At 35.3% G+C, this 14,276-nt stretch overlaps 1 protein-coding gene across 1 annotated transcript in view; it reads left to right on the top strand.

Moving 5' to 3' along the window:
- CD302 (CD302 molecule) overlaps positions 1-14,276 on the top strand; it is an 86,635-nt gene that overhangs the window by 40,298 nt on the left and 32,061 nt on the right. The window contains exon 2 of the mRNA XM_056793942.1: positions 9,885-9,995. Coding sequence (XP_056649920.1) covers positions 9,885-9,995 — 111 coding nt within the window. The remainder of the gene's footprint in view (positions 1-9,884; positions 9,996-14,276) is intronic.

Here is a 14,276-nt window from a genome sequence, read left to right as displayed (position 1 = left end):
TTTTAATGAAAAAATCCATAAAAAGAAACTGGCCAGTGACAGGGTTCAATCTAAGGCCTAATTAGAACTTTTTTTTCAGGTCATAATCAAATTGTCTCTTATTCCTATGATACATTTTTCTTTCCAAGTTGTCATTGAACAAGTAACAGTGTAAGTAAATAAATATGGAATTTAAATACAAAGTATAGTTGATAGAAATAAACTTTTCTCAAATGTATCAAAAAAGTTATAGAGAGAGTTTTATTTTCCATCAGAGGCTGAATCCTAAATCACAACAAGCTTTGATGTTTTTCATTACTAAATGTCAATATGGGCAGTTTGTCAGGAGGGTGGCATTTTTGGTCTGTCCGAAAGGGTCCAGGGCCACTGGCTTCATTCCCTTTGGCTCTGATGGCCACAATGCCAGCCTGGAGCTAAGATGACAGGTTTCTTAAGATATTTCTTATCTTATCTGTAGTTTTGCTTTAATTTTATATTCTAGTTTAATGTATTTGGTCAAATTTGTTCATTTTTGAATACCCATCAGGAGGGATGACATCACTGCATTAAGATAAACAACTCTTTTGTATATGATTTGTTTCACATATTTTATCAATAAAATTCTTCATGAATTAAAATAATGAAGACATTTCACCTGCTTTATCACCTCAGAGTTGCTATAGCAATAGAGTGAGTCATTTTATGTGGCAATAATGCAGTGAACAGTTTGTTCCTAGGTTTCTTGGAAATAAACAATGTTTGGATTTCTCGTCTGAAACAGTTACTGAAAGAAGAACCATTACATCAAAAACTAGATTGTTTGTTCCAAGGTAAAAGTTCATTTTAAAAGGATAGGAAGGGCAACCTGTTTATGAGGCTTTGTTTGAAGTATGCAGCAGATCAGATTTTAATAAATATTTCCTCATTTTCTGGGAAGAATAGTTTATTGTTAATATTCAAAATTAAGTATAACAAATAAAAATAAACAAATCATATTTTAGATAAATTATATACTACATATTTGACTATGAACATTAACTATTATGTTAAACTTCAAAATTAAATTTAATAACTAGAAACATTATATAATTCACATTCTATATAGCATTACACATAAATTATATAATCATAAATAAATGTTGTTTTAATATTCCATATTCATATCAAATTACCTTATATAATCACATACCATTTGTGTATACATTGTGTATAATTTATGTTTTGCTACATTTTATTGAATTTTAACTTCATAGTTAAAGTCAGTAGACAGGAAAAAATGATGAATTCAAGACCTCTTTACATTTCTCTTGTATACAATATGGTAATGTTTACCTATATACACACATACATACACAGATATGTGAATATATTATATACTCACACATATATACAGAGAATTTTGTTGAAAATAAGAGTCTAGGTAAATGAAAAAGCCCTTAAATTGCTACAGAAGTTTTAGTTATACATTGATTAAGTTATTGTAAAAGCCTGGGTTTGTTTTTGTAGGAGTTAGTTGCAAAAAATTAGAAACATAGCAATGGGGCTGCTTTGGTAGAGTATTTTAAATTATTTTTAAAATATGCAAATGTTTAAGTGTGTGTGTGTGTGTGCACATGTGTTGGCAGCGGTGGTGGTTTTCATGATTGTTATTCCTAGAAGAGATCTTCTTTAAACGAATGTTTAAGCTATTCAATGTTAATGTTAATGTTAAAACAATTCCAAATTCAATGTACAATGTACATTTGAAATTGTGAGTGGAAAGGAAAGTAAATATTGGAGGGAATGTGGCAAAACTGGGACACTAATACATTGCTGGTGAAGTTATGAATTGGTCCAACCATTCTGGATGGCAATTTTGAACTATGCCCAAAGGGCGATAAAAGACTGTCTGCCCTTTGATCCAGCTGGGTTTGTACCCCAAAGAGATAATAAGGAAAAAGACTTGTACAAGAATATCCATAGCTGCGCTCTTTGTGGTGGCCAAAAATTAGAAAGTGAGGGGATGCCCTTCAGTTGGGGAATGGCTGAACAAATTGTATCTGTTGGTGATAGAATACTATTGTGCTCAAAGGAATAATGAACTGGAGGAATTCCATGTGAACTGGAACAACCTCCAGGAATTGATGCAGAGTGAAAGGAGCAGAACCAGAAAAACCTTATACAAAGAGACAAGTAAACTGTGGCACAATTGAATGTAATGGACTTCTCCATTAGTAGCAATGCAGTGATCTAGGATAATTCTGAGGGTCTTATGAGAAAGAACACTATCCACATTCAGAGGAAGAACTGTGGGAGTAGAAACACAGAAGGAAAACATTTGCTAGATCACATGGGTTGATGGGGACATGATTGGGGATGTAGACTCTAAACAATCACTCTATTGCATACATTAATAATATGGACATAGGTTTTGATCAATGATATGTGTAAAACCCAGTGGAATTGCTCAGAGACTAAAGGAGGGGGAGGGATGAGGGGAGGGAAAGAGCATGAATCATGTAACCATGGGAAAATATTCTAAAATAATTAATTAGATAAATGAACTTAAAAAAAAAGAAATTGAGTGGATAAATAACTAACTCTGAAAATTACTATTGCTTTGAAAGTTAAAGAGTACAATCAATCACAAATCATTCAATCAACTGATATTAAGTTCTTACTACATAGGCAGCTAGATATTATAGTGCATAGAGCGCTGAGTCTGGAGTCTGGAAGACCTGAGTTCAGATTCAACCTCAGATGTGAGATTTGTGACCTTATTTACTTCATTCGCCTCAATTGTAAAATGGGGACCATAATAACACCTGCTTAGAAGAGTGGTCATAAAGATAAAATGAGGTACTTAGCTGTGTTTGGCTTGTAGTCAGTGCTATTTAAATGCCTACTCCCTTCCCTTCTTTTCTACTTATGAGGTTTAGTGCGAGGGCATGTAGATTATTTTTAAAAGACCCCAATACAGCCCTAGGCTTCTAGGAACTTACAACAAAATGAGTAGATAAGACATGATATCTTGTTCAGTTGTTTCAGTAGAGTAACAGCAACAAAATCCAGTAAGATATTACTGAAAACTGTTTGTAAAACATATATTTTTTTTTAAATAAGTCAACATTTTCACATTAGTCAGAGCTTTATTCAAAGGGTGTTTGGGGGGGCGGGGATGATGAAAATTAGCTCCAAATGAAAATGTATAACTTGTCCATGTGTTTCCAGTTAACTATAAAGAGGGAAAAAAAGGATCTGACAAATATAACAGCAAGGGGGAAAGCATCTACTAGCATTCATAAAAGAGGACTCCCAATTTTAAATACAGAAGTATTTAGAAAAGAATGAGAGATCTAACCATTGTATATAAGAAACTAGGGCCTGTCTAGCCTTCATGCTAGTTGACAATTCATAGAGCTTCCCTTTAGTCTGTCAACAAGCATTTAAGTGACTTATTTTTACTCATTTTTATCTAATTGTAAGATGAACACTATTTAAACCCCCCCCCAAAAAAAACCTTCTATATCTTTAAAAATGTTTTTTTAAAAAAAGAACATTTTTTTTTCCAATTTAAGCAGAATTTCCCATTTCCCAAATTTTTAATTAGTAGCCTTACAATACTAATTCTTAAAGGAATATAAGAGAAATTTACCATTTAGATTTTTTTAAAAAAACATTATTTTATTTGGTCATTTCCAAACATTATTCATTGGAAACAAAGATCGTTTTCTTTATCTCCCCCCCCCCACCCACCCACCACCACCTCTCCCATAGCCGACACATGATTCCACTGGGTATCACATGTGTTCTTGATTCGAACCCATTTCCGTGTTGTTGGTATTTGCATTACAGTGTTCATTTAGAGTCTCTCCTCAGTCATATCCCCTCAACCCCTGTAGTCAAGCAGTTGCTTTTCATCAGTGTTTTTACTCCCACAATTTATCCTCTGCTTGTGGATAGTGTTTTTTAGATCCCTGCAGATTGTTCAGGGACATTGCATTGCCACTAATGGAGAAGTCCATCACCTTCGATTGTACCACAGTGTATCAGTCTCTGCGTACAATGTTTTCCTGGTTCTGCTCCTTTCGCTCTGCATCACTTCCTGGAGGTTGTTCCAGTCTCCATGGAATTCCTCTACTTTATTACTCCTTTTGGCACAATAGAATTCCATCACCAACATATACCACAGTTTGTTCAGCCATTCCCCAATTGATGGGCATCCCCTCGTTTTCCAATTTTTGGCCACCACAAAGAGTGCAGCTATGAATATTCTTGTACAGGTCTTTTTCTTTATTGTTTCTTTGGGGTACAAATCCAGCAGTGCTATAGCTGGATCAAAGGGCAGACAGTCGTTTATCGCCCTTTGGGCATAGTTCCAAATTCCCCTCCAGAATGGCTGGATCAATTCATAACTCCACCAGCAATGAATTATTGTCCCCACTTTGCCACATCCCCTCCAGCATTCATTACTTTCCATAGCTGTCATGTTAGCCAATCTGCTAGGTGTGAGGTGATACCTCAGAGTTGTTTTGATTTGCATCTCTCTGATTATAAGAGATATAGAGAACTTTTTCATGTGCTTATTAATAGTTTTGATTTCTTTGGCTGAGAACTGCCTGTTCATGTCCCTTGCCCATTTATCAATTGGAGAATGGCTTGATTTTTTGTACAATTGATTTAGCTCTTTGTAAATTTGAGTGATTAAACCTTTGTCAGAGGTTTTTTATGAAGATTGCTTCCCAATTTGTTGCTTTCCTTCTGATTTTAGTTACATTGGTTTTGTTTGTACAAAAACTTTTTAATTTGATGTATTCCAAACTATTTATTTTGCATTTTGTGACTTTCTAAGCCTTGCTTGGTTTTAAAATCTTCCCCTTCCCAAAGGTCTGACATGTATACTATTCTGTGTTTGCCTAATTTTCTTATAGTGTCCTTCTTTATGTTCAAGTCATTCACCCATTTTGAATTTATCTTGGTGTAGGGTGTGAGGTGTTGATCTAAACCTAATCTTTCCCACACTGTCCTCCAATTTTCCCAGCAGTTTTTATAAAATAGTGTATTTTTGTCCCAAAAGCTGGGTTCTCTGGGTTTGTCATATACTATACTGCTGAGGTCACTTACCCTGAGTCTATTCCACTGATCCTCCTTTCTGTCTCAGCCAGTACCAAATTGTTTTGATGACTGCTGCTTTATAATATAGTCTGAGATCTGGAACTGCAAGGCCCCCTTCCTTTGTATTTTTTTCACTGTTTCCCTGGATATCCTTGATTCTTTGTTCTTCCAAATGAACTTTGTTATAGTTTTTTCTAAATCAGTAAAAAAAAAAATTTGGAAGTTCAATGGGTATGGCACTAAATAGAAAAATGAGTTTGGGTAGGATGGTCATTTTTATTATATTGGCTCATCCTACCCATGAGCAGTTAAAGTTTTTCCAATTGTTCAAGTCTAGTTTTAGTTGTGTGGAGAGTGTTTTGTAGTTGTGTTCATATAGTTCCTGTGTTTGTCTCGGGAGATAGATTCCTAAGTATTTTATTTTGTCTAAGGTGATTTTGAATGGGATTTCTCTTTCTAGTTCTTGCTGCTGAGCTGTGTTGGAAATATATAGAAATGCTGATGACTTATGTGGGTTTATTTTGTATCCTGCAACTTTGCTAAAGTTGTTGATTATTTCAATTAGCTTTTTGGTTGAGTCTCTAGGATTCTTTAAGTCCGCAAAGAGTGCTAACTTGGTCTCCTCCTTGCCTATTTTGATGCCTTCAATTTCTTTTTCTTCTCTAATTGCTACTGCTAGTGTTTCTAGTACAATGTCAAATAATAGAGGTGATAATGGGCATCCTTGTTTCACTCCTGATCTTATTGGGAATGCATCTAGTTTGTCCCCATTGCAGATGATATTAGTTGATGGTTTTAGATATATACTGTTTATTATTTTTAGGAATGACCCTTCTATTCCTATGCTTTCTAGTGTTTTTAATAGGAATGGGTGTTGTATTTTATCAAAGGCTTTTTCTGCATCTATTGAAATAATAATGTGATTTTTGTTGGTTTGAATGTTGATGTGGTCAATTATGTGGATGGTTTTCCTAATATTGAACCAGCCCTGCATCCCTGGTATAAATCCTACTTGATCATGGTGAATGGCTCTTCTGATCACTTGCTGGAGTCTTTTTGCTAGTATCCTATTTAAGATTTTTGCATCTATACTCATTAGGGAGATTAGTCTATAATTTTCTTTCTCTGTTTTTGACCTGCCTGGCTTTGGAATCAGTACCATGTTTGTGTCATAAAAGGAATTTGGTAGAACTCCCTCTTTGCTTATTATGTCAAATAGTTTGTATAATATTGGGGTTAGCTGTTCTTTGAATGTTTGATAGAATTCACTGGTGAATCCATCAGGCCCTGGGGATTTTTTCTTAGGAAGTTCTTTGATGGCCTGTTGGATTTCTTTTTCTGATATGGGATTATTTAAGAAATTTATTTCTTCTTCTGTTAGTCTAGGCAATTTGTATTTTTGTAAATATTCATCCATATCACCTAGGTTGGTATATTTATTGCCATATAGTTGGGCAAAGTAGTTTTTAATGATTGCCTTAATTTCTTCTTCATTGGAGGTGAGATCCCCTTTTCATCCTTGATGCTGTTAATTTGCCTTTCTTGTTTCCTTTTTTTAATTAGATTGACCAGTACTTTGTCTATTTTGTCTGTTTTTTCAAAGTACCAGCTTCTAGTCTTATTTATTAGGTCAATAGTTCTGTCACTTTCGATTTTATTAATTTCTCCCTTAATTTTTAGGATCTCTAGTTTGGTTTTCTTCTGGGGGGTTTTAATTTGTTCGTTCTCAAGTTTTTTGATTTGCATTTCCAATTCCTTGATCTCTGCCCTCCCTAATTTGTTAATATATGCACTCATGGATATGAATTTTCCTCTAAGTACTGCTTTGGCTGCATCCCATCAGGTTTGAAAGGATGTCTCACCATTGTCATTCTCCTCAATGAAATTATTAATTGTTTCTATGATTTCTTCTCTAACTGATTTTGGAGTATCATATTATTTAATTTCCAATTAATTTTTGATTTGGCTCTCCATGTACCCTTACCAATCAATATTTTTATTGCTTTATGATCTGAAAAGGTTGCATTTATTATTTATGCTTTTCTGCATTTGAGTGCCATGTTTCTGTGACCTAGTGTATGATCTATTTTTGTGAATATGCCATGTGGTGCTGAGAAGAAGGTGTATTCCTTTTTGTCCCTATTTATTTTTCTCCATATGTCTATTAACTCTAATTTTTCTAAGATTTCATTCACCTCTTTTACCTCTTTTTTGTTTTATTTTTTTATTTGATTTATCTAAATTTGATAGTGGTTGGTTCAAATCTCCCAGTAATATGGTTTTACTGTCTCTTTCCTCCTTCAATTCTCCTAGTTTCTCCATTAGAATTTGGATGCTGTACCATTTGGTGCATACATGTTGATTAGTGATATTTCCTCATTGTCTATACTCCCTTTTAACAGAATATATTTACCTTCCCTATCCCTTTTGATCAGGTCTATTTGTGCTTTGGCTTTGTCAGATATCATGATTGCAACTCCTGCCTTCTTTCTATCAGTCAAGGCCCAAAAGGTCTTACTCCATCCTTTAATTCTAACCTTGTAAGTATCAACCCTCCTCATATGTGTTTCTTGAAGACAACATATGGTAGGGTTTTGGGTTCTAATCCAATCTGCTATTTGTCTACGTTTTATGGGTGAGTTCATCCCATTCACGTTCAAAGTTATGATTGTCACTTGTGGATTCCCTGGCATTTTGATATCTTCCCCTAGTTCTGATCCCACTGGATCTAGATGTTCTTCCCTCTCAGAGTTCATTTCACTGAGAGTAAGGTTTAAGTAATACCACTTCACTCTCTCTTCCTCTCCTTCTCATATGAGAGTTCTTCACCTCTCCTTCCCATGTATATCTTTGTATGGGAAAGATTATTCTATTTAGTCTCCCCCCCCCCATTTCCTGAAGTAAATCTTAGTATTATCGACGATTCCCCCTTCCCTTTTTCTTACTTTGCCCCCCTTTCACCAAATCTTCTTAATGCCCCATTCTTTCCCTATGCATGATTCTTCTAACTACTCTTATGATGCATACAATTTTTGAGAGTTACACAATGCATTTTCCCCACATATTAATATATATAATTTGATGTAAATGTAGTCCTTATAGAAGAGAGTTTGACTTAAAGAAAAAGATAAGATTTATCTTCTTTTCCCTTTCTTTCATATTTACCTTTTCCTGTTTCTCTTGCTTTCTGTGACTGGATATCAAATTTTCCACTAAGTTCTGGTCTTTTCTTAGCAAATGCTTGGAAATCTTCTATTTTGTTGAATGTCCATATTTTCCCCTGGAAGTATATAGTCAGTTTTGCTGGGTAGTTGATTCTTACTTGGAGACCCAGCTCTCTTGCCTTTCTAATTATTGTGTTCCATGCTTTGTGGTCTCTTAGTGTGTTAGCCGCTAAGTCATGTGTGATCCTTATGGGAGCCCCCCTATATCTGAAGCTCCTCTTCTTGGCTTCTTGTAGGATTTTCTCCTTTTCTTGGAAGCTCTTGAATTTGGCGATTACATTCCTGGGGGTTGTCTTTTGGGGATTTAGTATAGAGGGTGTTCTATGAACCCTTTCTATTTCTATTTTGCCCCCTTGCTCCAGAACATGTGGACAATTTTCTTCTATAATCGCCTGTAGTATAGCATCGAGATTTTTGTTTATCTCTGGTTTTTCGGGCAGACCAATAATTCTCATGTGGTCTCTTCTTCCTCTGTTTTCCTGGTCTGTGACCTTTTCAGTGAGATATTTTATGTTTTCTTCTAATTCATTAATTTTTTGGCTTTGCTTTATTAATTCTTGCTGTTTTGCAAGCTCACTGTCTTCCAGTTGCTTAATTCTGGTCGTTAGGGACTGGTTTTGCTTTTCAGCTTTGTCTGCCATTCTATTAGATGCTTCCAGCTCTTTCTCCAATTGTGAAGTCTTGTCTCTCAAACTGCTGATCTCTTTCTCCCATTTTTCTTTCCAGAAGTTTTCCATCTTTTGGGTAAGCTCCAATTTGAGTTCTTCCAGAGCTTGTGGGTAATTTCCATTTTGGGAGGCATGTTTTGATTTTGTTTGGGTTTCATCCTCTTTCTCTTCTTTTCCTTGGTTACTCCTGCCATAAAAGTTTTCAATGGTCACCTTTTTCCCTTTCTTCCTGGAGGCTTGATTTTGGGCCGTGTGAGCCATCCCTTTGGTGGTTTTATTCCCCTTTCCTTTTTGGTCTGGGGTCTGGGTGATATGGGCGGGTTTTCTGTGAATTTAGGTTGCCTCAGACTAGTTCTTCCCAGTCTCCGAGGTTTCTTAGAGCTCAGGCCCCTGTTCTCAGCACAACCACCTATGTGTTCAGCGCGGTCGCCCTTGTGCTCAGAGCAGGATTCTCCTGTGGAACCACCCTGAGAGGTCGTTTCCTAGCAGTCTTTAGATCCCAAGGACCCTGGTGTGCCCCCCCCAGACAGAGATGTTCCTCACTCACTCGCTGTCCCAGTGAGCGCTCTGAAACCTTACTCTGGTTTGGTGGAGGAGGTGGGGGGGGGGAAGGGCAACTCAGTTCATGTTTTTGTGCAAGCTTTTCCTCCTTCTTATAGTGTGGAAATGTTCGAACCTCAAGTACCTTTGTTTCTGTGGGGTACTGGAGAGTCCCTCCATTCTTCCAAAGGTGATTTTTATGCTCTTTTGAGGTAGTCTATTTCGTTTGGTGCCGGGGAGAGGAAGAGATTCGCATCTAGATTGCAGCCATGTTAACCCGGGAGTCCCCATTTAGCTTTTTTAATTGATATCCTCAGTTTACAGAATTCATTAAATTAGTTTCTTATCCATAAAAACAGTGTTTTCATTTTCCATACAGATTGTCCTTCTTCTACCTGGGTTCAATTCCAAAGCAACTGCTATATTTTTCTTCAAAGAACAGTAAAAGTAGAAAACATTGAGGATGTAAGAAATCAATGTACAGACTATGGTAAGTTGTTCACCCTTGTGCTTTACTTTCGCATATTAGAACATAGTTAATATAAACTGATTATAGCTGTGATGTGAAATGTGGTGAGCAAGGTTAGCAAGTCATGACTCTTCATCCCTACTACTGACTCATTTCCCAAATTAGTTTTCCATGATAAATAGTCTTCATCTACTCCAGAGAATTCTATCAAAGGATATATATATATATATATATATATATATATTAGCTCTAAATTCCCATGCAGAGACAGTGCTCTGGCAAAACACTGTCTCTCTGCTCTGAAGATGCTCCCTTCTTAATTACCACCAGGCATTTCCAATAAATATACCAAGAGTAGCAAAAGCCTCTGATTAACCATATTTATAAAGACAAAGCAAATGCCTAAAATTTAAAAAAGGGAAACAGACTTACAACATGCCCAGAGGGAAAGGTGTTAGCTTTTCTTGAGAAAACCTAAGGTAAAGAAAAGGAAATATAAAATCTCCACTTTGAAATCTGTGGTCTACAGAGATTTGGGCAATAGGACATCTGTCCCAACCCACTCAAGTAGCTTCACTTCAAGACAACTGATTTTCTTTGCCATGGTAGTTTCCACCTACATTTAAACTCTCCCAATTCCATGCAGCATTCAGCACCATACATTATCTACCAGTGTCATCATTATTAGTGTGATTCCTCTCTCTCTTGGATCCAATGAAATAAATGACTTTGAAAGGTCACTCAGAGGCATGACCTGTGACCATCACTTCCTTTCTCATATATTCATGTATTAATTGGCACCTTGTAAAGGGATCACCTGCTGTGGCCATATTTTCCCAATTAAGTTACTAATTATCTAGTCCCTTTTCTGTGATTATATCTCTGAAAAGCTAATTCCTTCAGTAACTGTGTGATGATAGAATAGTGTGAACTAAGAATCAGGAGCCCTGGATTTGAGTTCTACCTCAAATAAATTGCATCCCTTCGTAAAACTACAGAAATATGAATTATTACCATAACACATTCTTTTCTTAATAATTAATAACATAATTATTTTTAATTTTCTCCCCTCCAGTAGGAAAAAAACTCACAACAAATATACATAATCAAGGAAAATTAATTCCCTCATTAGCCATGTCCAAAATATATATTATATACATATGTAAAATTCTGCACACAGAGTATCACCTCTGTCAGGCTGTAGGCAGCATAATTCATCATACATCCTCTGTGGCATCATGGTTGATCATTGTGTTGATCGGAGTTATATCTTTCAAAATTGTTTTTACATTGTCATATAAGTTATTCTCTCATTTCACTCTATATCAGTTCATATGAACCTTCCCAGGTTTCTCATGACAGAAATAGAATCTAAAGGACTCAGTAACTGACTGGAAATGAATAATAATGAGAAAGGAAAATTAAAGATGAATCCTGTTTTGATTTTGGGCAACTGGGAGTGGATGGTGCCATGGGAAAGAAATAGATAAATTTAGGAGAGAAGATGATGATGTAAAATTTTATACATATGACTTTCAAATGCTAGTCCTCTATTTAGCTGGAGACTAACCAAGTCTTTAACTAACCAAGTAGTTAGAGAAGTAAGGCTAAACCTCAAGGAGAGATCTAAGCTGAAGACATAGATTTGAGAAACATCTGCACAGAAGCGATAATTGAACCTATGGGAGTAGATGAAATTACCAAGGGAAAGAGTATAGAGAAAGGAACAGATAATGAGTTTAAAATTGAATATATAATTAGTTAAACCTATTTGTTACCTTTTCAAGCATCAGTCTAATTTCCTTTGATTATCTTCATTGCTCTGTGCTAGAATTAGCTGGTGTTAATGCTCTTTAATTATTTTACTTTTTCATGTGGATTTTTTAAAAATTATCTCTTTTCATACTTCTTAAGTATTACCTTTAACTTATATATTGATTTTTTTGTTACTTAAAGAGTAGTTAACAAGAGTAGTAGTATTTAGGATGCTGCTTTTTTGTGTGATTTGAGAATAACTATTAAAAAATTAGAGACTTGGGTTAGATTTTAGCCAGAGATGACATTGGAAATGCATCATTCAAAATTCTTTATTTATCTGTGTAAATGAATTCTCTAGGGTCCTATGGTATAATTTGTTAAAGAAAATGGAAATAAGTCTTATTTGCCTGGCATAGTAAATTAACATTACACAGTATTTAATTAGATTACAATTTAAAAATCATTATAAATCCATTGACTTCCATAAGGTCATGCATAATGATGAAAAACTCATCTTTTGGTAGTTGAGACTAAACCATAGTCTAGTTAAGCATTCTCCTTGAGGATCTATTGGGAAAGTTGAATCTTCTTCTACAAGGAAGAGGTATGTAAAAAATCATCAGAATATTAACCTTTTGCCCAAGTTGGTAACTAAGGGAGAGAGTGGCCACCTGTCAAAACTCTGGTGAAGCAAGGGCCCATTTTTTTCGGAAGAGACCATTTTTGTTTAACCTCAAATCCTTTGACAATGCTTGAAGTAATTTTTCTGGGGCAACTTTCTCCAAAGTCCTGTTGTCATGGCTCCCCTATAATAAAGTCTTTTTATTCCACAATCTTGAAAAACTAAGAGAAAGGAGAAGACCGTGAAGGATTGATTATTACCTCTCCTGGTATGATTGCACCCATATTAAACCTGTCTTTATTCTTATATTGTTGCCATATCCCATTTCTCCACTTTCAAATGAATCTGCCTAAATATAGATATAGTTAGGTACGGTTCAGGATAGCATTACTTTTGATGATATGTAGTGTTAAAGGAAATCATTTCATTGCTGCTGTTCAGACATGTCCAACTAATTGTGATCTTATTTGGAGCTTTCTTTGGAGCTTTGAGTAATTTGTCATTTCCTTTTCCAGCTCATTTTACAGATAAGAAAACTGAGGCAAACAGGATTAAGTGACTTACCCAGTGTCACATAGCTATTAGGTGTCAGAGATCAGATTTGAACTCCTAGAGGAAAGTCTTCCTGATTTCTGGCCATGTACTTTATCACTATGCCACCCACCTCACCCTAATTTCATTAGGAACTCTGAATAAATAGACTATTTATGGAATTTAGAAATAATAGAATTAAACCAAAGAATTTACCTTACAAAAAAATTCAAGAAAAGGCTCAAAATATTTTAACATGAATGTATCATTTTATCTTTATTAACAAGAGTAACAAAATAGGGGGAAATTAGATAGTAATAGCAATTTTGATTTGGAATCAAGAAGATCTTTGTTGGGGGTAGCTGGGTAGCTCAGTGGATTGAGATCGAGGCCTAGAGACAGGAGGAATTAGGTTCAAATCTAGCATCAGACAGTTCCTAGCTATGTGACCCTGGACAAATCACTTAACCCCCATTGTCTAGCCCTTACCACTCTTCTGCTTTGGAATACACAATATTGATTCTAAGATGGAAGCTAAGGGAAGAAAGAAAAGAAAGAAAGAAAGAAAAGAAAGAAAAGAAAGAAAGAAAGAAAGAAAGAAAGAAAGAAAGAAAGAAAGAAAGAAAGAAAGAAAGAAAGAAAGAAAGAAAGAAAGAAAGAAAGAAAGAAAGAAAGAAAGAAAGAAAGAAAGAAAGAAAGAAAGAAAGAAAGAAAGAAAGAAAGAAAGAAAGAAAGAAAGAGAGAGAGAGAGAAAGAGAGAAAAGATCTATGTTAAAATCCTACTTCTGACAATGTCTGAGGAATACTGTTATCATTTAGCCTTGGTGTATATTATCCAACTCCTGATTTATTTACGAACTCAGAGACAATTTAAAATTTTTAATGGTAGAAATTGTACCATTTAATGGTAGAAATTGTATATTGGTACAAATGGTAGAAAACTCTCAGACAAGGAGTTCCTCAAATTGAATAATATAGCCGTCATGAATTTGCATATTTAGTGATAATAATGCCACCATCAATATATGTAGAGATACATCCATGCATATACCAGATCTGGGAAGAATTTCCTCTATTAGTGCAGGCTGGTAACTGCTTTGCAAATAGAAGTTTGCCTAAAACACCAAGGAAAAGTTAAGTAGATTACGCAAGGTAACATTACCAGTGTGTTTCAGATATGTGACTTAAAACATAGAGAACTTTCATGGTTTAGTGGAGGGGGAACTAGACTTGACATAAGAAAGGGATAAATTCAAATACAATCACAGATACTACATGGGTGATGCTGGGCAACTCAACTTTTCTGTACTGTAGTTTCCCTAATTGTAAAAGAAAATGTAAAGGGTGGGACTCAGTGGCTTTTAAATATCTTTCAAGCTGTCCATTCATGG

The sequence above is a fragment of the Monodelphis domestica genome, chromosome 4 (assembly GCF_027887165.1).
Source record: "Monodelphis domestica isolate mMonDom1 chromosome 4, mMonDom1.pri, whole genome shotgun sequence".
Taxonomy (NCBI): Eukaryota; Metazoa; Chordata; class Mammalia; order Didelphimorphia; family Didelphidae; genus Monodelphis; species Monodelphis domestica.
The sequence above is the reverse complement of the archived record's forward strand: the minus strand, read 5'-3'. Positions and strand labels throughout refer to the sequence as shown.